At 36.5% G+C, this 21,627-nt stretch overlaps 1 protein-coding gene across 1 annotated transcript in view; it reads right to left on the bottom strand.

The window, feature by feature from the left end:
- Nucleotides 1-1,876: 1,876 nt before the first annotated feature.
- PCLO (piccolo presynaptic cytomatrix protein) overlaps nucleotides 1,877-21,627 on the bottom strand; it is a 322,461-nt gene continuing 302,710 nt past the window's right edge. The window contains exons 25-27 of the mRNA XM_069035466.1: nucleotides 7,664-7,798; nucleotides 6,872-7,017; nucleotides 1,877-2,412 (exon numbers count right to left, since the gene is read on the bottom strand). Coding sequence (XP_068891567.1) covers nucleotides 2,272-2,412; nucleotides 6,872-7,017; nucleotides 7,664-7,798 — 422 coding nt within the window. The 3' untranslated portion in view covers nucleotides 1,877-2,271. The remainder of the gene's footprint in view (nucleotides 2,413-6,871; nucleotides 7,018-7,663; nucleotides 7,799-21,627) is intronic.

Here is a 21,627-nt window from a genome sequence, read left to right as displayed (position 1 = left end):
AATTTTTTTTTGTGGGTCTTTTTTCAAAGTACAAACACAGTACAGTCATCAGGAATGCAAGATAACCCACCAAGAGAGCAACACGTATGTCAAATGTATCCAGGCAGGATTTTTTGGTTCAATCAGGGATTTTTTTTCTTTGAAGTATTTTCTTATAAAAACATACACAACATCAAAACATATAGAATTTTTACAATAACTCCAGAGGACTGCTCTTAAAATATATGAGAGATAGGGTATACATATACTGGTGAAAGCATAAAATTCAACATTAAAGCACACATCCTACTTCCACTGTCAGTGATGTTGTGTTTTTAAGATAGCTAATAAGATTTTGGTAAGATTGCTCTTCTTGCAAGTTAAGCAGGCTACGAGCAGGTTATGAATAACAGGAGTTTCCTTGGTGTATGTAGAATTAATATCATCTGTATATTTTTTCTTGTATTCCTGTTCCATGATGATATTTTAAGTTGATAAAGATAAAACAAAAACTGTATGTGGGAAGTGTCACCAGATTAAATGGTGTAGCTTTTTCACAGTCAATCCAATTGCTCAATTACCTAAACTTTATTTTTCCTTTTTCTAAAAAGCATATAATATTTTCCAGAAGAATATTTTGAGCTGCTCTTGCACAACCTGTGGAAGTGTACTGCATATATTCAGAAAATATAAGACAATGTACACTGAATAATTTAATGAAAACTAAAAAGTCTTTTTTGGGCAAGAAAAATAAATGTCTGATGTAGAAATTTGGTCATTTTGTTTTTAAGTATGCAAAGGTCATGAGATCATATTTCCAGGGAAACTACTTTTTATTGAAGCTGTGATATATTAAATGACTTCTGAGTAACATGGGAGTTAGTACCATTGATTCTTGGGTTTTAAAGAAATTGATATACTTTTAGGAATGGGAGAAAAAGCTCTCCTTTCTTCAAACATGGTACAAGGGAAAATATAACAACCAGACTAAGCCATGTGAGGCAGTAGTTTCTTCACAAGGGAGCTTACTGCTTGCCTTTGAATCCGTGAAAGGGGGACTTCAAGCACGGAAGTGCTGACACAGCCTGAAAAGTTGCAAGTTACCTTCCTAACTTGCCTAACTGAGAAGCCATGCTGTTGAGTGGATTATACTCAGACATTCACCTGAGATAGCAAGAGGATATTTTTCATTCTAATGCAGCTGCACCCAGTCAGGAACTGCCCTGCTGTTTCTTCCCCATAGATTTCTAGTGTGTCCCTAGTGTTGATACAGAGCCCTGCATTGAGAGGGTCAGTGTTGGCATGGTGGGACTGCTGCTCCAAAGTGCCCACAAAATAGCCTAGAATTCATTGTCTCTCTACAGTTTCAGAACGAGAGTGGTTGCTGAAAAACATAAGAACTAGTTGAAATAACTGCATTAGTCCCAGTGCTTAAGTCTCTTCAATCTCAAACTGATTTAGACTTTCTCATTCAAAGGGTGGGGTGAAGTACAGTGTCACTGACATTGAAACAGCGTTTTTTCTTTCTGATGTAGTGTGGGTTATTAGCTGTCCTTTCTCCTTAAAACCACATCCCAAGGTATAGACAGTTCGTATAATTTTATTCATTACATTCTAGGAGAGTGGTTTATATCCATTTTTAACACACAGAAACAAATGAAACAATCAGATCTCATTATCCACAGTATAGTTTTTGAAGGAAAAAGAAAGAAGGAAAAAAGTAATGTAAAATAACATTGCCACTCTTGCAAACATCTTGCAGTTTGTGTCAAGTGGCATAATCTCACTACAGCAAATTATCAGATATCCTAAGGTGCAGAGGAGCAAGTTTTGCACTTTTGATAAGTGAGATTTGGAAAGTCAGTCACCCTAGCTGCTTTTGCATAAAATGATCTCCTTCTGGTTGCACAGAAAACCAGACTGTGCTTCCCATCACACTACCTCCAGCTGTAGCCGAGCTCTGTGTTAGCACCTGCCTCCAGCCTTCATCATTTCCTTCACAGTTACTCTCTTCACAAAGAGTCCAACAACATGGAGCCCTCATATCAGTCTTCATTTCAAAAAGCCTCACTTTAACTTCTGGGCCCAGATTTTCTTCTCCTTTTGCTGTATTTTGCAGCAAAAATAAGTGTACTAGCCCTCATTTAAGTGTGCTTTGTAGCCCAGAGACTGCTCTTTTCTACTTTGTATTCTGAAAGACTAGCTAAACACAATGATATCAAACTATATTCTTGAAGTGATGCTGTTTAGAGCAGACTCTGCATGTTTTGTGCCCTAAGCAGACAGCTCTGCTCAGTGTGTTTGTGTGGAGCTGACCAACAGTTTGTGCCAGTTTACTATTCTTTTCCTTAGATCCACTTTGTCAAGCCAGATATAAGCTTCTCCAATCAGTGTCTTTTTCATAAACTTCCCTCCGTTGGAGACAAGCAGAATCTGTGAAAATAATAATAATAATAATAATAATAATAATAATAATAATAATAATAATAATAATAATAATTAATGTGCATAGTAACATAATACTAGCAAAACATGAAAGATCCAGAAATGCTGAGCTCAAATATGCTATGCAGAGAAAATAAACATTGACTTTTTTATATAGAGTCACCCCCTCACAAAAAGCCCTGTGAAAATTGAATCTTCTTCCCCTTCTGTTTCCCTATCATGAGACATAGCAATTAGAAGATGACAGTCTTGAATGTTAATGAGCAAATTGTTTACCTGCTGGTTGCCAAGGATGAGCATAAGTCAGGTTTTAAGTTACAAGACAAAGCTCTGTGCAGGTGAAGTACCAGCTCTTGTTAAGTCTGTGGAAGTCTGATGCAGACTGGGTGTTCAAGGCTCTCTGTGAAATGTCATCCAACCATATATTTTCCAGCTACAGAGGTTTGTGCCATGCGAAAAATACACTTTTCTTAAGGACTTGTCTCATTCTGTGGATCTATAGGTTCATTATACATGTTTCTAAGAAAATGCATTTCATAATATGTAGACTCCAGGGCATGAGCTATAGTTACACATTCAGAAAAATTTTAGCTTTTCTTAATTCTGAGTAACTGAATTAACAAGCACAATGTTTTGTTGTTTGGTTTTGTTTTCTTTTTATTAAATTTCTAAGTTTTTCAAAAAGAGAAAGAACTAATGAAGATTTGCATTTCCATGACAGGATTAGGAGCAGGTTTGTAATATTCACAGTCACTGAGCAGACATCAACAAGCAACAAGCAAGGGAAGTAACTGATAACAGGAGGAGGCTGTCAGTCTCTGTGTTAACCAGCAGGAGAGAAAATAGGGCATTTTGTTGTTTGGTTTCAAAGATCTAGGCTAGAAGAAAAATGACAGGACACAAGGATTTTGTACTCTGCTGAAACCACATGGCAGTAGACGTGTAAGAGAACTGTAAAAGAACTAGAATTTCTTGTAATCAAGAACGTCAACATTTCTGAAAATTTTCCATTCTGATTTGGAAAGCAAAGTAAAAAATGCAAAATTTTCATTACAAATAAAATTTAAAATAAATTTCAAAAGGGAAGAAATTTACAAAAGTTTTCCTGAATAGGCTTCCTCCTTCCTTGTCCAGTTTTGATATCAATTGGCTACCTGGATAGCTTAGACACCTAATGGCTATTAGTCAACAGGTTTGAGAAGGGAAAACTCTTAGGCACTGAAATATTAGGAAACTCCATTCATCAGAAAGGGTGTCCTTGAGGAAAATAGGCAGCCTGCCTCCACTGCTGATGGCTTTATAGGTCCCTAGGTTCAGTGTTTGCTGAAGAATGGACTGCCCAGAAACTGGAAAGCCAAACCAGAACATCTGTGAAATATGTTCTTCGGGGTTTTTCTGATTAGTCTCGCTTAGGACATTATGAATTTCTAATTGCAGTGAGCCACAAGCCAGAAGCTTAGTGCTTTCCAGAAGGGTTGCAGGTGAGTTGCCAAGAAACAGGGAAATCAGAGAAGCAAGGAAAAAACTGCCAGGGCCTGAGGAAAGTGCCTGTCTTAAACCTGCCAAAATGTTTTCCACAGAATGTTTTCATTCTGACACAATTAACAGTTTTGGGACAGAAAAAAAATATATCCGATTTTTCATTAGTTCTGTCCTCGATCCTTCTCCCACATGAACCCTGGGGTCTATCTTCTCTGGCTTGTCTGTCTCTCATCCTTGTTTCTTCTCTGCTCCAGGCCTCAAATTCCAGTCTTGTTGTCCTGGATCCGCTAGTCTTAGTTTCTGAACCCCAGGGTTTCTGTATTCTTTATTTATTCCCATTACTCTGTACCAGACAATTCAAGCTTTTCTTCATTTTGGTTGGTTTTTGTTTTTTTTTTTTTTTTTCCTCAAAAGCCGATGGTCCCATTTTTATGGCAAATATTCCCAGCACTTGCTGCTGATTTTTAGACTGCAGTCCCTTGTCTTAATTTCTGCCTCTGGTTAGTTCTCGTAGCTCTTTACATTGTACCTTCTATTATTATCATGTTTGATCTCACTCCCTTTCTATGATCTTACTTTCTCCCATCATCTTCCAATTTAATTTTTGTTCTATAAATTCTGGCTTTGTTTCATTTCCCTCTCCCCAGATCTCTTTTGACTGTGTCCATGTCTTTGGTCCTAAATGTTCATTACTCAAATCCAGCATTCAAATCACCCAGGTTCATGCTTTGCTATAGGAAAAAATCAACTGCTAAGCTTGAAGAGCACATAAAAACAGATGCACTGAGTCAGATTACAGCTCTCTCCAGGCAAATATTTTGCTTTCAAAAGTGCAGAGGGCAGTGTATTAGGCAGAATATAAGAACCAGGCAATTAAGTATTGACATTCTCTCAAAATACCTAATAAGGTATGGGGACCATTGACTTCCTGACTCACAGGTAGTAAGTTTTTTATTTAACAGAATTGATGTCTTTCGTCCATAAATTTCTCCTATAATTTTCTCCAGCTACTTTTTCTATGAAAAAATTTAGCACTCACAATATATAAAGGCAATCCATTTTACAGCTCAAAATTCAACTTTCATGAAGCAGAAACACTTTTCCTTTGTTTTAAACTTGTTCCTTGATACTTTTACAGGATACTTTTACAGCTTTCATTCTCTTTCTTAGCTCTGGTGTGCAGCATCGGCACATATCATAGAATCATAGAATTGTAGAATATACTGATTTTAAAGACATCAGTCAGGATCATAAAGTCAAACTCCTGGCCCTGTGAAGGATACCCCAAGAATCACACTGTGTGCCTGAGAGTGTTGTCCAAATGTTTCTTGAACTCTGTCAGGCTTGGTGCTGTAACCACTTCCTGGGGAGCCTCTTCCAGAGTCCAACCACCCCCTGGGTGAAAAACTTTCTCCTGATATCCAACCTAAACCTCCCCTGACTCAGCCTCAGGCCATTGCCTCAATTCTGTCACTGGTGACAACAGTGAACAGATCAGTGCCTGCCCTTGTGCTTCCCCTCAGGAGGGTGTTGAAGAACACGATGAGAACTCCCCTAAGTCTCCTCTTTATATGACAGAGTTCCAGAAGAAATGTTGTCAAGTCTCAGGCTAACTGTTCCTATGGATATGTCCCTCACTATCTCCCTCCTAAAAACTTGATGGATTATTTATCTGTCGGATTCTGTGAATTCTTTACTGGCCTACCCAATATGGTTTCCTCTTCAAACCACCACTGGAAGCAAATTTTTTACAGGAGCTCTTAAACTTTGGCAAGACTTTATTGACCACTTTGGCTTTCCCCAGAAAATGTAACAGCCTTTTGTTGAGTCTACCGAAACAATAAGATGTTAGGACACCTTAACACAGGAAAAACACTATCTATTTTTGGGGGTCTTGTTTTTGAAGTAACATCCACTTTGACTGTGATATTACTGACACAGGCAATAGATAATCCAGACTAACTTTAGTCACCAAAATGCAGCTGTCTTATTCAGGCTGCTCTGACAGATTTAAAGGTATGTTAAGTGCTGATATCCCAACAATGCCTTCCACTTAATTTTAAGGTTGGCCTGCAGATACCCCTTGAATTGTTTATCCCTCTCCACTGACTGGAGGGAGTCTGAATATATGGCCTACACTTGTTATCTCCTAATGTGAAAATAAATGAAAGTAGGCAAACTGAATCCAACCTGTCCAAAAAAAGCACAAGTCTGGCCATCTGACCAAATCTGTCTAAGCAAGTAAAACACAGGAGAGGGACAATTCCTGAACCAGTTCCATGCATCATTTGATGTGTAACAGACTGACAAAAAGTCAACTCCATTACAAATGTACCAGAGAATATCTGGCTTGGCATAATCAATAATTCTCAGTATCTGAGATTATGATTATTGTATCAAATTCTAGGTACCCCAACTTTTAAAGAAGCTAGAGAACTGGACAGAATGATAAAATGTTTAGGTATTTAGGCAAAGGACATATCAAAGAAATTTGGTTGACTTAGTCTTGAAAAGTAGAGAGGAGAGATAACAGCCTTTCAATGTAAAACCTTTTTTCTTAATTAAAAAGAAAGTGGATCAGTTTTCCTCTGTACTTTGTGAGGATACTTAAGGATAAGTGAGCTTAATTTAAAAATATGATCTATTTAATTTTGATATTGCACTAAACTTTCTAAATACATAGAAAATTATTCTTGGAAGGCATGTATAACTCTGTTCTCTGGGGGATTTTAAGAACAGATCACGCCTAAAATTTTCAGGCCTGATCTATAAATACCCTTCCTCTGTGTGGTGTGATGGAGTAATCCATCTTTTAATGTCTCCTCTAGCCTGATATTTCCATTATTATATAACTGTGTTACTTTTCTCTTTTCAGCAAACAATTGGGGTAGAAGATTGAGCTCATATGGCCATAGCACAACACAGACAACATCCAAAATTAGGATTTAATAAAATGCAGAATTACCTGAAGAGAATGCCCAGCAGGACTCAAGCTAAATCTAAATGTTTCATTGAATGAAGGCTCTCGGTCATGCCTGCATACCCTGGTTTTCTTCTTAATTACTCTCTTTTGGGTAGAGATATTGACAACATACAGCTTCACATAGAGGTCTGGGGAAGAATAGTTCAATGTGTTAAATACAGAAGCTTTTAAATAATCATTGTTCTTAATGATTCCAACAGAGGGGATTTTTTGTGAAAAAATGACAATTTACAAAGTCATATTCTGTTCTTGTTCACATGGTGTAGAAATGGACCCACCCCACTAAATCCAAAGAGAATTACTTTTTGTTTATAATGCTGTTATTGAAAGAACAAATACCTTGATGTCTTCATCTATGTATGAAAATACCATTGCAAGCATGAGATTTTCATTTTCAAAAAGCTTTTTCATAAAAATACAATACTTTACTAGTTATACCTGTTCTTTGATAACCTAGGGATTTATAATTTTTACTAAACTTAAAAGTAGATTAATTTTTAAAAATAAGAAATAAATTAAAAAGAGGATTAACTTCTGAGAGTTAATTTGCTTCTACAAAATGTTTTTACTTTCATTAAAGTTGCTCATAGGAGAAAAGAAGCACTTCAAAAAGAATCCTGTAGAATATGTCATCCTGGCTAAGAAGCAATTTTAGTGATTTGTGAGGTTGTTAAATGCAAGGTTGTTAAATGACTTAAGTGAGGTTGTTAAATGACTTAAGATGCAACCTCTTAATATTTTCAAAGTATCATGAAGCTGTTTTCTTAGTGATACCTGGTAGATGATCTGGAGATTTAAATTTGTATGTGATATTTCTGCACTGAAGGATTTCTACTATCAGTTGTTCTCCATCTGTCTTCATTTCCTTCTTTAATGCAATCTTGATTTCACCCATGACCTGTGTTTTACCTGGAAAAGCAGAAAAAGCAACCCTCATTAATGTAAAAGGAAATGGAATGCATCTTTCTAACTTGGAGAGAAGTAAAATTTTCTGCTGGGTTTTTTTGGTTTGGTTTTTTTTAGTTTGGGGTTTGCTTTTGCTTTTTTTCCCCTTATAGTTTTTATAGCTATACTTAGAGCTTGTAGTTTTTAGTCAAGAGTGTAAGGATAATATATAGTTTGGATGAGCAAATGGTAGGTACATGCAGTACACTTGTATAACTAGATTATATGCTTCAGAATGTATTTGCCTCAGTGGAGCTTTTTTCCCAAGAATAGAAGTTTTTCTGCGAGTCATTACAAGTCACATAACGGTCACTGCAATTCACCTTTTCAGAAACATTTGCTACAAGATTCTGAAGTTATCTCATTTAAAAAAAAAAAAAAAAGTAAGAATAGAAGAAAAAGAACATTCAATAGAGTGTTAAAAAGTAAGATATTCAAAGGCAATAAAGTAAGTCTGGTGAAGTCAGCATTTCATTTCACCTTCCTACATACATGGAGCAATATCATTCACAGAGTTTAAAGGGAAGTGCTTACAGTGACCTTTAAAAGTAAAGGTAATTTCCCTACTTATGTGGGCAGAAATACTGGCCCATTATTTCCACATTTTATGGATTTCTCTCTGAATCAGTTCATAGATGGAGAGAAGGCACAGAAGGAAATGTAGACAAAGCTATTTTTCCTTTTCTCTGCCTGTCCTCCTGCAAGCCTTTACAGAAGCCAGGCAGAGCGGAGCAGGGCTACGTCTTCTAAATGCGTATGGTGGTGGAAGCAGAGCATCCTCAACTCAATTCTCTCTATACTAACATCATCTTGTAGTGGGGTTGTGCTTCTCTATCTATTGTCCTGCTACTGAAATGATGAATTCACCTTCTTCTTCTCTTTAGACGTTAGTTCGAAAGAAAACAAACCATAAAGCCCCTGGGATTCTTTATTACCTAGTTTCTGGTGCCAGCAGGCTTTAACACATTACTGGCAATTCTAGAAGCTTGTGCCAAGATGTTTTAAGGTGCAAAGCAATTCTGCAGAAAGTAAACAATTATGATACATCTGGAGAAGGTTCTCGATTAAGTAGTATTAAGTTGCCAAGTGGCATGTGGAGATTACTTCCTGTATCACAAATGTATAACCAAATTTGAATAACTCCCTCTAAAAAGGACAGCTTCTTTTTCACAGTTGTCAATTCACAGAGTTCACAGTGGTCTGAGCTGGACACGAATGTTCTTTGGTGTGAGAGAAATAAATTTCCTCAGGGTGTCATGGGATTGGATAACCCCAGGGGCTGCACTGATAGGAATAAATAAAAATATACAGGAACCAATCACAACCTTTTGCGTTCTTATATAAGTTTAAAAACATCAGTCGTAACTGATGTGAGAATGGAACTGATTGCAGGTATTTTGGTACATTGGATGATGGCAAATTCTACAATACAACTCTGAAAAAGCGATATTGCACATCTTTTTAAGAAAGTACTAATAGGGTTTCCCAAGGAAGTGAAAAATAATTTTTAACTTGAGCAGTAACATTTCTCTCAATAAAAATTATTTTCAGATGAAAGAGGTGCAAAACAGGATTATCACAGTGGCAAGGAACCATATAGCAAAGCACTAAAAAGAATTACTAATTTAGCTCAGGAAACAAAGAGTGAAAAAAAGACATTCAACTGATGCCTTTTCCTGGTCTTAAAATCAAGAGTTAAACATGGTTAAAAAGGGAAAAGGGATTTTACCTTGGTATTTATTTTAAGGATCCTTAGGTGCACTACCTCCATGTCGAATGCACCTCAATGCACACCCTCAAAAGATCTGGTATAACATTATAGGCCTTACTAATTAGCATATCTATCAAAAATTCCCCAATGAGAGGCTTGAATGAGCCCCCCTCCCCAAGGAACCTTCCCCTGGATGGTTCCAGCTTAGTTTACAGAATGTGTTCTGGAGAGGACCTTGGGGTCTGGGGCACACTGATCCCTACCTATGAAGCTTCTAAGATGTTTAGTCTCCTTGCTGAACAAGTACAAGAGTACAAGAATGTAGGCAAAAAGCACTAAGAATACAGAAGTTGTAAAAAGGTATAACAGAGGTATAAAAGAAAAGGCAAAAAATCATCATGGCATCACTACAACCATATGCTAGAGTAAAAATTGAAAAGGATAAGAAATATTTAAGCTGAAGTAGTGTGATATTTTATCTGTTTCATATATATCAAATGCACACTTACTGATACACCACAGGAGGAACACAGTCAAGCACAGCATCATTGTGTTCATTTTTGCAACATGCCAACTCTAGGCAACCAATTCTTAAATATATCTATATCTATATCTATACATATGTTTAAATACATCCGTGGTTTATTTCAGGACTGCACACCTCTTTTTGGGGGACCATATTTATTAATAATTCATTAACAATTAAAAGATGGTGGTTATTAACTAAACTGCTGAAAGGTATCTGAGAAGTCAAGGAGTTTAAATTTGCTGTGGTGGTGGCAACACCAAAGCTGTTATTCTTGTAGGACTGTCACACTGCATTGTAAAAGGTTAATTAACTGCTGCTCTAAATCACAGGATGTGTCATCTTCATTGTTGTTGTCAGTTCCAAAGATTGATAACCATGGATTGTGCTCCCATTCCTTTTTAATCAGATGCCTGCTGTCAAACAGAATTACCCAAGACAAAAGTAAGTAGTTGCCTCCATCATTCCATGTTATCAAGGCTAATTCAGCAATGCATTAAATGAGCAAGTAAATCTCACTGGAGAATGGCAGGAATTTTATTCAGTTCAATTGTCTAAATGTAAAGTTCTGAGATAATTTGCACTTTTATCTTAGAATAAGTTGAATTGCGTTCTGAGGTTGACTATGTCTTTTCACATAGATGGATAATGCATGAGTAGGTCAAACATGGAAATTTAAATATGAGGTATCTAAATGCTGCTACTTGATAAACATCATACTTGAGTAATTTCCTCAATGAATGCCAGATGGCCAGAAAACAGAATCAGGAAAATACATCAACTGACATTTTGTTTCACAATTGTGTATAAATTGGTATGGGCTTTTCTGTCCCAGAAGAGTGACTGGAGGGTGCTGGAGCAGTGAAATTAAATATAAAATACAAGGGGAAAAAATATTAACAAATATTTCCCAGCATTTTTCTTTCCAAATGAAGTTTATAGATTAAATTATTGTTTACAAAGTAGGTAGGAAATGCTCTTCTGGAGCTTCAAGAGTCAGACACTTTATGGTGAAAGATTTTATATCAGAGGAGGGTCCTTCTAAACAGCTTCCAGTGACATTGGCCTACTGAAGAGATGCATAATTTCCTTAGGTCTTTATCTGTTTTGATTCACAGAGAGATTAAATTAATGTACCCCTGAGGGCTCTGTACAGTGTTTATTGATAGAATAAAGGAATTGTTTTGATGTACTTTACAACTGTTTGTCTCATAGATATCTAATTACTTGGACTTGGATAATTATCTCTAACATGGTGTAATGAGAAATAATATGTTCCAGAATCAAGCTACTCAAATGCTCCTATGTAGCTCTATTTCTTAATTAAACAAAATCTTGTATTCAGCTATATTAGGATGTGCTTGTAATATTTAGAGAGTTAGAATATATAGCACCATGTCATAAAATCTAAGCAATCTGAGATTCCAATCCAAATCTTGATAACTTGATTCAAAAATGGAAAAAGTTACTGCTTTAAAAATATGGGGCATGATTAAAGAGAACACAAAAACATGGGTTCTGTCACAAGACACATGTTCCTTAGTAGCTTCCTGTGATCTTAGATTTCATCTCTCAGAGGTGGAGTTAATAACATCTACTTCTCTTAGAGTTGTTTGGATTTAGTATTTGTGATTGGGTTTTCTGCGAAGACAGAGACTTTGATTGTGTCAACATAGACAGGACTTTGGTGTGTGATCCTAGGAGAAAACAGAAAGTCTTAGGAAGGCCGAAGAAGACCTTGCCACAGTCAAGAATGTCTCCACAGTAACCCATGAAGCTCATACAGACATAATTTTCTGTCTAACACAGTGCTGTTGTAGCAAGAAATATATTTCTGCTGGATGCCTTTAACACTATTTTAAGAATGAGAAATTCATCGTCCAGCAGACAGCTGTGCTTCAGACAAACTATATATATATATATAGTATATATACTTCAGTATTAGAGCTAAACAAACTCCAACTGAAAGTAAAGCAAAACTATTCAGTATAATTTTAAAAGTACATATGTCAAGGAGTTAAAATGTAGCCAAAACCTTCCAATCTTTTTTTAAGCAAATCTTTCTCTCTCCTTTTTTTTCTTTTTTTTTACCATCACACAAGTTACTTGCAGTACCAGCTGTTTGTATTCATGATGCCTTTCATCCTCTTGCTGGGGCATGAGCTACTGACAAAGTTGCTGCAAAATAATGAATAATCTTCCTAAACAATGCTTCCCAAGGTTTACAGGCTCCAAATTTTTCTGTCCTTATGGTTTTTTTTTTTAATTTCCTTCTTTTTGTCTTTTACCATTTGCATACATATTTCTTTCTCCATGAAAATTGCCAGTCTTCTCTTGCAAGGTGGTTTTATATTAATTTTTTCTACAGTAAGAAAAATCAGGCATCTAATACAGTTTTAACTACCACTTCCTCCAGTCTCACAGTGCTTTAAATAGATGTTGGGATTACTACCATGGATCTGTCTCAATAAATATGAGGTTGAATATATTCATGTTCTGAGATTTGTTGCTCCTCCTGCAACTGGATACTCAGTTTGCTGCTCACAGTGCAATCAACAGCTCATGGGACAAACTGAAGCTCAGAGAAAGGTTGTATTTATTTACCTCTGCTCTGAAGAGAAACTGCAGATGCTAAGGGTCCCTAGTATGTGTTCACAGTTTTCTCTAATCTGCCTATGGAAAGGCTAGATGGTGTTATAAAAGAAGGACTCAGTGTTATTATTATTTACTCTGTCCCTTACCTGACACAGGATGGGACACTGTGCAGGAAGCCATTCTCCTCTGAGATGGCAAACTCTGTTCCAGTCCTGATAAATGGCTCCCTCTGGGACACAGGGATGCTCTGTGGTGGGAGCAGACAGGAACCAAAGGAGCTGCTCTCTTTTTTGCTTCCCTCTCCTTACCTTGTATTGTGGACTGCTGAGAACAGATTATATATTAAGAGATGAGCTAAGAAGGTCTTTCATTAATATCTCCCAGTCTCCTTGGATGTGATGCACATGCAATTGTGTGATGGGGGAGAGGAACAGAGCTTTAGCCTGCGTGCCCCAAATCCTTATTTTAAGATGAAACAAAATTGTTGTACAGAATGTATTTTGAAAACAGAGAAAGTCTTTTGCCTCTTGAGATTTTGAGGTGTGGAATATTTCCCAGAAAAACTCTGTTCCATGTATTGGTCATTCTGTGTGTGCCTCCCTTTCAGAGGTATTATTCATCTTTTTGAAAAGAAAAACACAAAGCAAAACAAACAAAGGAACAAAAAAAACCCCACCAAAACCCCTCAATTCTGACTGTACGTTGATCCCATATGTAAAAACTCTTGATCCGAAGCAATGTGATGTGTGGGAAAATAACACTGATACTTCACAATATGCTCAAATATGAAAAATAAAGGCATGTACTTGTACCAATCCAGTTTCAGCCAGCTTTATTTCTGTTGTGTGACTTTCTAAAATGTTTTAGGAAAAGGTTCATGAGGCGGTGGGAAGAGTATAATGAAGGAATAGTGTTAGAGGAGGTGAATCTGAGGAAAGAGTTTCACTAGTATCAGAATTTGCCCAAACCAGTGACCTAAAGGACAGTATAGGAGATCAGAGGTTTCTCCAGTAAGATTTTTTCTTCAATATTCTAGCAAGACTTGTCCCTGTACCATAGAGATATTTGGATTATAAACAGAGGGAAAATAATGAGACCTGTAAATACCAAATTTAGGTGATCAGAGATTACTCCACAGGTTGATTTCAACTACGAAGATGAACACAGAATACCTGTGTGCATGTCAGTGGTAGTAGGCACAGAGAATAAAGATGAGGTGAGGGAAGTCAAGTTATTCATACAAATAACTCTTAGTACATCCTACTAGATTATCTCTTATTTATATCTTCCACTTCTGTGGAAGGGAATTCTTAGGTTCTAAACTGATAATGCTATCAACATCTTCTCTGCAATTCCTTCAAATACCAGATTTCCCCAAATGTTAACTCTGATTTAGAATGACAAACTAATGACAGGGTTAATCATAAGGAAGTGTTTATGTCTAATGCAAACTCCCTAAATTTTCTAGGAAATAGGGATAACACCTCTTTAAGCTTTTGGTTTTTGGATGGATAAATGCCTGTCGAGGTGCCTGCCTTTTTTTCAGTGATAGTTGAGAGGCAAGTTAATGGCTTCCATTTAGAAAATGGATTTTTAAACAATGAAACTAGGCTAAAAGTATCAAAATTAAAATTTACAGCTCCATAATTTTCCATAACTTTAGTGAGAAAAAGCTAAAATGATGGTTGAAATTATTCTTGTGATTTTAATCAAACTTCAAAGATAGGTGCAAGCCTAGATCTGAACGGGGAACTGTGCAGTCTCAGAAGGAAAAAGTCTCTTCAACCACCTTTGTTCCCTTTTATCCTCAACATAAATCACTGCCCAAGTCTAAATATATATTCATAGTCTTCACAATTTTAGCATCTTACATAATGAGGCATATCAGACGCTGCAGATTCAGCTGCATAAAAGATGGCTTGCCACAGCACATCTGAAATTTTGATGATGAAAGGCACATTTTGCCCTGGCTTTTTGTGTAAACAGAAGCTCATATAAGGAGAAGAAGAAAACTAATATCATACATATAGAGCAACCTGAATCTTGATTATTTAAGCTTATTCTACAGCAGCTTTACTAAGGAGAAAATGTGTTGCTAAAGGAAGAAATAATTTGCAAACTTCATGTAAAAGTCTGAATTTGACATACCCACAATTCAGTAAAGTATTTGCACAATGCTACAATAATCTTTTTGTAACACAGCATAAATATTTTGTTAAAGTAGGACAACTGAGTCTGCACTTTTTTCCCATGTCAGTATGAGAACACAAAATGGGTCTCACCTATACAAAACCAGGGAGGACTTTGCTAGATTTGCTTGGGTTCTCATTTAAAAGATGACAGATTTTAAGCTATTTTCCCTCTCTCATGGTAAAGACATTTTAAATCTGTTTTTTAGTTTTGATATGCAAGTTTTTGAGAGTTTGACAGTATAGTCTGAAATGACAAAATCCCTTCTGAGCCAGCCTTCACTTTCTGTGTTGAAATAATGAAAAATTTTACACCTTCTCACTCTGAATATACATACAAAGATGTGAATATCACAACAGATTTTATTTATTCTTTGTGTCCACTTGATTTTGAGAAATTAGACATTCTGGCTTGAAACACTAGAAATCCTAGGAAATAGATTAAAGTCCATTTGGCTTGTTACAATATGTTGAAAGTATAATGGAAATAATATAAGCACTTTAAAGGGAGAAAAATTATTCCCATGCATGGTAGCAAGAGATAATAGAAAATGACCATAAAGATATAATAAAGAGGATCAAATAATTATAAATATAATTCAGAAGAGTTATGTAGCACAATATCAGAAGGAAAAAAACTAGATTACCAAGCAGGTTTTGCATTTATTGTATTTACTTTTGGGAATCCAAAGAGACACAAATAATTTGAAGAGAATACTTTACTTGCGATGTAAACAAACATTCACCAACCTAAATTAAAATACACAAAGTGCTTAGAAAATGTTGTAAGAACAATGTATATGCTAAAAAAACCAGCTAAAAATAAAAGCAATGAAATCAAAATACTTGCAGATTGCGTTTCCAAAAAGTATTTTTCTGTAAGGAAGCCTGCTGACAACTCAGAAGTGAGCAGAGTAACATGAAAACAAAGTTTATTTATATAATGTCTTCTGAACTTGTGGGTCAGGAAGAAGCAAAACCATATTACATTTCAATGTAAACCCAAGAACATGTTGCATAACAGGAACACCTGGGAACTTCCCTATTTGCTTTGGCAGAGGCTGTTTAAGTAGTGATTTTTCTTTCCTTTTAGTGTTTTGGACATAGTGAAAGCAAAAAAAAAATAAATAAACTTCAAAGGTAGATGGATAAAATGAGATGCAGGTATTTGGAGAATTTATATCAATAGAAAGATAAATAGAAAAGCAGTTGAAGAGTAAAATTCTAAATTCAGGGGTAGATGTTACCTACACATCTAATAAAGGCTTAGTTTTACTAGACAGGCTAAAGTTTTTAAAAGTGGTAATGAAACTGAAAAAGTACCACTATTTTCTGACTTAACAGTGAAAATAATAGTATATTGTGATATTTTCCCTTTGTAATCAAGCTGTCCTATCACATGGATGCATACACAGTGAATAGGAGTTGGTGTAAGAACCACATATGATGTGGCTTCGTTTAGAGAGTGACTCACTGAACATTTGCTGCACAGACAATAAGCACTGAGCCTGCACTGTTAGTGCAGTGGAACAAGCTGTTTCATTTCACAGCTTGGCCAAGTCGTTTATAGCCCACAAAAAAAATTACTTAACACATGGTGGCATATGCAACTCTATAAGGCTTTCTTTGAGAAGGAGGTGGAAGATGGCATTTGTATACACAAATACGTCCATACACATACCCAAGCTAACACAATATGTTAGCACTCCTTTGTGCTATAAACCTAGTAGGCACACTATCATGATAGCTGGAAATGAAAATTTTTGGTAAGAACGTGCCTATTCACTCCTCACATCATGATTTCCAGATTCCCCCTCAGATTTATACTGCAGCTCTGAGGCACTTTCAGTGAAATATGCTTAAAGTCTTGCTCATACCTCCCTGGAGCTACACACTGGAGAGCACAGCCATGTGTGCTGCACAGCTTGGGTACCAGAGCAAAAGCTTCTGCACTGACTGTTCATGTGGAAGACAGGTATGCTCTTATATTAATAGATTTTCTTTTGCGTAGTTACGTTACCTGGCACAGTGGTAACAGCCCACTGTTGAGATGCTATTTCTTTCTCATTAAATAAGAATGATTACTGAAATTATTGCTGCTAATAGGACTATGAAGTGTAAGAGTATGAGACATTGTCTATTCTGTGTGACAGTAAGACCTGTGATAATTCTAACAAAGCTCATTGTGACTAATGTATGAAAGAAAAACAAATCTGTCTTCCAGGACCACCAGAGTATTTTGGGGCTGGCTGTAGAGAACCTAGGAAATTTTAGCATAATAATGAATACTTGTAATCACTACTGGGATTCTACTACCTGTATAATCTGTCCAACAGGGCAATGGAGGATGATCCTTTCCATTAATCAGGATAAATATGGAATCAGCTCAGTCAAAACTAAAAAAACCTTTTAATCCAAATTTTGCTCAGGAGGGATGAACAGAAATGTTCTGCAGAGTATTCCATAGTATTATGCAGAATTCAAAGTTCTACAGTCTGTGGAGGACTGATGCCTGAAAGTATCTTACAGTAATGTGGACATGGTTCCTAAAGTTACCAGTCTGAAGAAATATCAATTTACCTTTCAGCTTCTGCCCAGAGTCTTCTGTTAAATGCTCTTTTTATTTTTTTTAAAGTTTTTAACCTTCCACCAGAAATCTTTATAGACTAATGTACCTGCTTTTCATTGGAATGCATACTTCACATTTTCCCTGTCATTCAGCACTCAGCAGTGCCATTATTCTTTATTTCATGCAATGCTGATTCCCTCAAGCTGCTATAACAGACATATCCTAAAGTTGGTATTTCATTGCACTGTTGAACTGATGTGTATGGCTAAACTCCACAGAGATATGTTTGAATAAGAAATATTATATAAAAACCTAGAGCAGAAGAAAAGGTACAGGGACAGTACAGCACTTATGCAAATCCACTCAGAGATTTGCGATGAAGACTGAAATGAGGGAAAGAAAAAGAGAAAGGGAAAATGTGTTCCTATTTAGAGTGTTCATGAACTGGTAAGAAACCAGTTAAGTAAGTGGAATTATATGTAACACAAAAAAAAAAAGGCAAAGGTCAAAATTTAAATCCTGTTCCAGGTGGACAAAATGATGCTACAGAATAAGTGGCAATCTTCGGTAGGGATGAAAAATGCCAAAAATGTTTCTGAGTTTCTGAGTTTTCTGAACTTCCATGGGGAATGGGAGAGGTAGTAGAAGTCCTTTCACAAAGAAAGGTGAGCTGAGAATTATGGATTTTATTAAAACAGAAGGGCCTAATATACAGTCATGGAAGAATATGATAGATTGGTAGCAGAGATGCAAGGGGAAATAATTTATAGTGCAAGACTGAACATTTTCAATATTATCACCTAAAATATTTATACAGGACTTTTTAGAGAAAAAAATAGTCAGAGACTGATGCTGGCACATCTCCCTGGTGCCACACAGAAAAGAGGTACTCAATCCCCTGTTTTTGAATCTGAGAATGCCGAAATGATAGGGGATTTGAGACTATGATTTCTTGGCCTTCACCTGGATTTGACATCAATTCCATCTGCAACTGGAAAACTTTTCTGATGAAAGTTTACTCAAAATGGTGTGCACCAGAACAGATGAATAAGAAAACACACATATGTTGGTGTTTAAATCTGTCTGGCTTAGAAAATCCCCCCTCCCCTACATTTTCTGAAGTCACTGAAACATATACCATCTATCTGTGGATAAAAAGAAACTCAACCATTTTATAACGAATTGAAAATCCTTTTCTGCTCCTGGGCAGTATGGATGCAGTAGAACTTTTATAATTAGGTGAATCTTTTCAATAATGAATACAAAGGAATATCTCATAGTGAGCTAATGCTCTGACATCTCCTGTAGATTTACTTTCTGGCAACTGAAAATGTTTAGTCTCTTGTTTTGAGAGTTAATGCTTCAAAGATTTTATGCACTGAGGCCGACACTCATGATTTTTTCAAGAATCTCTGAGATTTAGTACTGCTCTTTGGAAGATGACTGTTGAAGTCTTGCTCATAATTTACATTTAAAAATTAAAGCTCTACATATGGGAATTAAAAGTAGGGTTTTGCAAGACCTCACAAACTGAAACTGCAACATAGATTCTTTGCATAATGTGATTTAAAACTTGTCTGGTGGGTTTTGAAATGTAAAATACCTGGGACATGAAAAAAACTTCAAGATATTACTGTTGTATAGTCATTATTAATTTGTAATAAAGTATAGTATTGCACTTGTGATCATCATCCATGAATATGATTCCAATACCTGAAGGAATTGCACAGGCTTTCTTTACAGTTTCAATCAATTTAGGATAGAAAGTAAGAAGGTGCATGGGGGGGGGTGTGGTTTAAACTACAAATGAAGACAGATTTTAGGAAAACAGAACATATATTCTCCTGGATTTTGAACTTATTCTGAAGGATTTTCATAGTGTAAGAGAGAAGATTGAATAAAAAGCTGTTATACAGATTTATTAAAACTTCAGTTCAGGTTTATGTGAACTGAAGAGAGATAGCACGTTGGGCGCCAAATGAGGGAGGGGGTTTTTTTTCAGCTTTTTACCGGCTAGCACTTGTAGTTCAATGCCTTAGAAAGCCTCGAGCAGCCCAGAGAGGCAGCACGGGCAATCCAGCACTTTAGTAGCTCTAAATCGGTACCTGTATCAGCTGCAGAGCAAATACCATCAGCAGAAGCAAAGAGGGAGAAATATAGCTCCCTGCCCGCTCAATTTCCCACAGTTAGAAGCTTTCAAAAGAAACAGACACAAGAGATGTTCAGAGGAGGAGAGCAGAGCCAAGAGAGGGCAGGGCCTCCCCTTGATCATCTCTTTTATTCGGAGGAGGGGAAAGGGGCGGACTGGGGCGGGCCCGGGGTGAGCGGCCAGTCAGACACTGCTAAAGAGTCTGAGTTACATTTGGTTTTGCCCGCGCTTAGAACAAAGGGGTTCAGAGCACGTGGCAGAGGCAAGTGTCTTGGGGAGCTCAGAACAGGCAGCAACACTGAAGAAAGTTACCTTCCCCTGAAGAGTCACCACAAAAGGAGTCTTGATGACATAAAGAATATTTAAAAACTCTACAGCACTGCCTTTTCAGAAACCCTAAAGAGACACAATATGACCACTAAATATTTTAGAAACCCTAAAGAGACACAATATGGCCATTAAATATCTGCTTGGAATTGTCTCAAACCCAAGAAAATACGCTGTCCCTTATGTTAACGTTCATGAAGAACAACTTGCCAAGCTGGTGCCAGGCCATGGTTAGATATCCCTCCGGAAGAGACACTCATCACCACTGGAGAGAACCTTGTGAAGAACAGCAAAGTACCATATCAAGCTCCTCTTTCCTCATCACATAGGAGAACCAGTGTCAGGTTGCAACTTAAATGTTATTTGTGAGCAACCTTATGCCCAACAAATTGTTTCTGCATCTGTCAGGAAAAAGAGTCTCTTAATTCCAGATCAGAAAAAATATTAACAGCTGTATAAAATCTCAGAAATAATTTCAACTGATTAAAGGACATGCAAAATATTAAATGATTGAGGACTGAGGAAAAAAAAAGAGGATTTGAAGACTAGTCAGTAGTTTTCATTTGCTTTTGGCATTATTTAGTGTCTTGAGCAGCTTTTTACTGAGTTCCCAATGAAAGTAATAAATCACTGAGTACCTAAGCATAAAAATAAAGGCAGAAATATTTGAATATGCAAGTACTGAGGTAGAGATATAGATTAGCTCAGGAACATTAACAAAGTCACTGAAGATCTACTGATGGAAGGAAATGTTTTCTTAAAATCTCTGAGCCAACTTTCTGAAATTCAAAGTACAATATCGGAATTCGTCATGTAAAATTGACCTGTGTTTTCTTCCCTGAGAGTGGGATCAAGTTGTCCATCTGATTTGGACAATACCACATATTTATACTCATATGAATTTAAATGGACTTATTGATTGGTGGTAGTGTTAATTATTTCTGTGTAGTGATTATCATTGTGAAATACAGGATTTCATGGCCAAAGAACTGAAGACCATGTTTTATTTCCGAAATTATTTCAGCACAATTTTACCCTTTCCTGACCACATGTATCAGAAGTGGCCCCTTGTATGAGGTTTCGCAAGCAAAACTTTGTGGATCCACTGCTGAACTGCAAGTCTCCCAGTGCTGTTACATTTATGTTCCAATCAGTGTTGAAGTCCCAAGGCCTCTATTGGTAGCTCTTCCAAAGAGAGAGGAGCTTTATTTGCCAGTCAAATCTATACATTTTACTATTTTCACATCTGAAATTTAGGTGTATGTATACATTGTAATTCAGATGAGCACCAGTTTAACTTCTCTGCACATTTTCATTCCTCCCTCTCAACACAGTTTGGCTGCAGGAAATAATGCAGACTTTTAAGTCCATAATTCTGACCAGGGACATCGTACTGATGTGGGAGACTGCAAACTTGCTACTGAAATGGCTCACAAGACATCTAATTATCCTGTGCAAGGCACGCAACTTCCAATTTTGAAATAAAATCCATACAATAAAATTCAGTAAAACAACATAAACAACCCTCTACATTAAATAGAATTTATTATATGTCCATCATGCTGTCAATTAATAGTCATAATTTACATTAAAAAGCCCAAAGTTTGTAGCTCAGACATTTTTGTGAAAAATACTTTGAGCAGCTTGCACTGTTTCTTCTTTGTAAAATTTTTGGTTTTATCCCTTAATAATAATGCTAGTGGTAGTAAGCAAACCCCTAAAATTTA

This window comes from Aphelocoma coerulescens, chromosome 1A (genome assembly GCF_041296385.1).
Source record: "Aphelocoma coerulescens isolate FSJ_1873_10779 chromosome 1A, UR_Acoe_1.0, whole genome shotgun sequence".
Lineage (NCBI taxonomy): Eukaryota > Metazoa > Chordata > Aves > Passeriformes > Corvidae > Aphelocoma > Aphelocoma coerulescens.
Note: the sequence above shows the minus strand (reverse complement) of the source record. Positions and strands in the feature narration are given on the sequence as shown.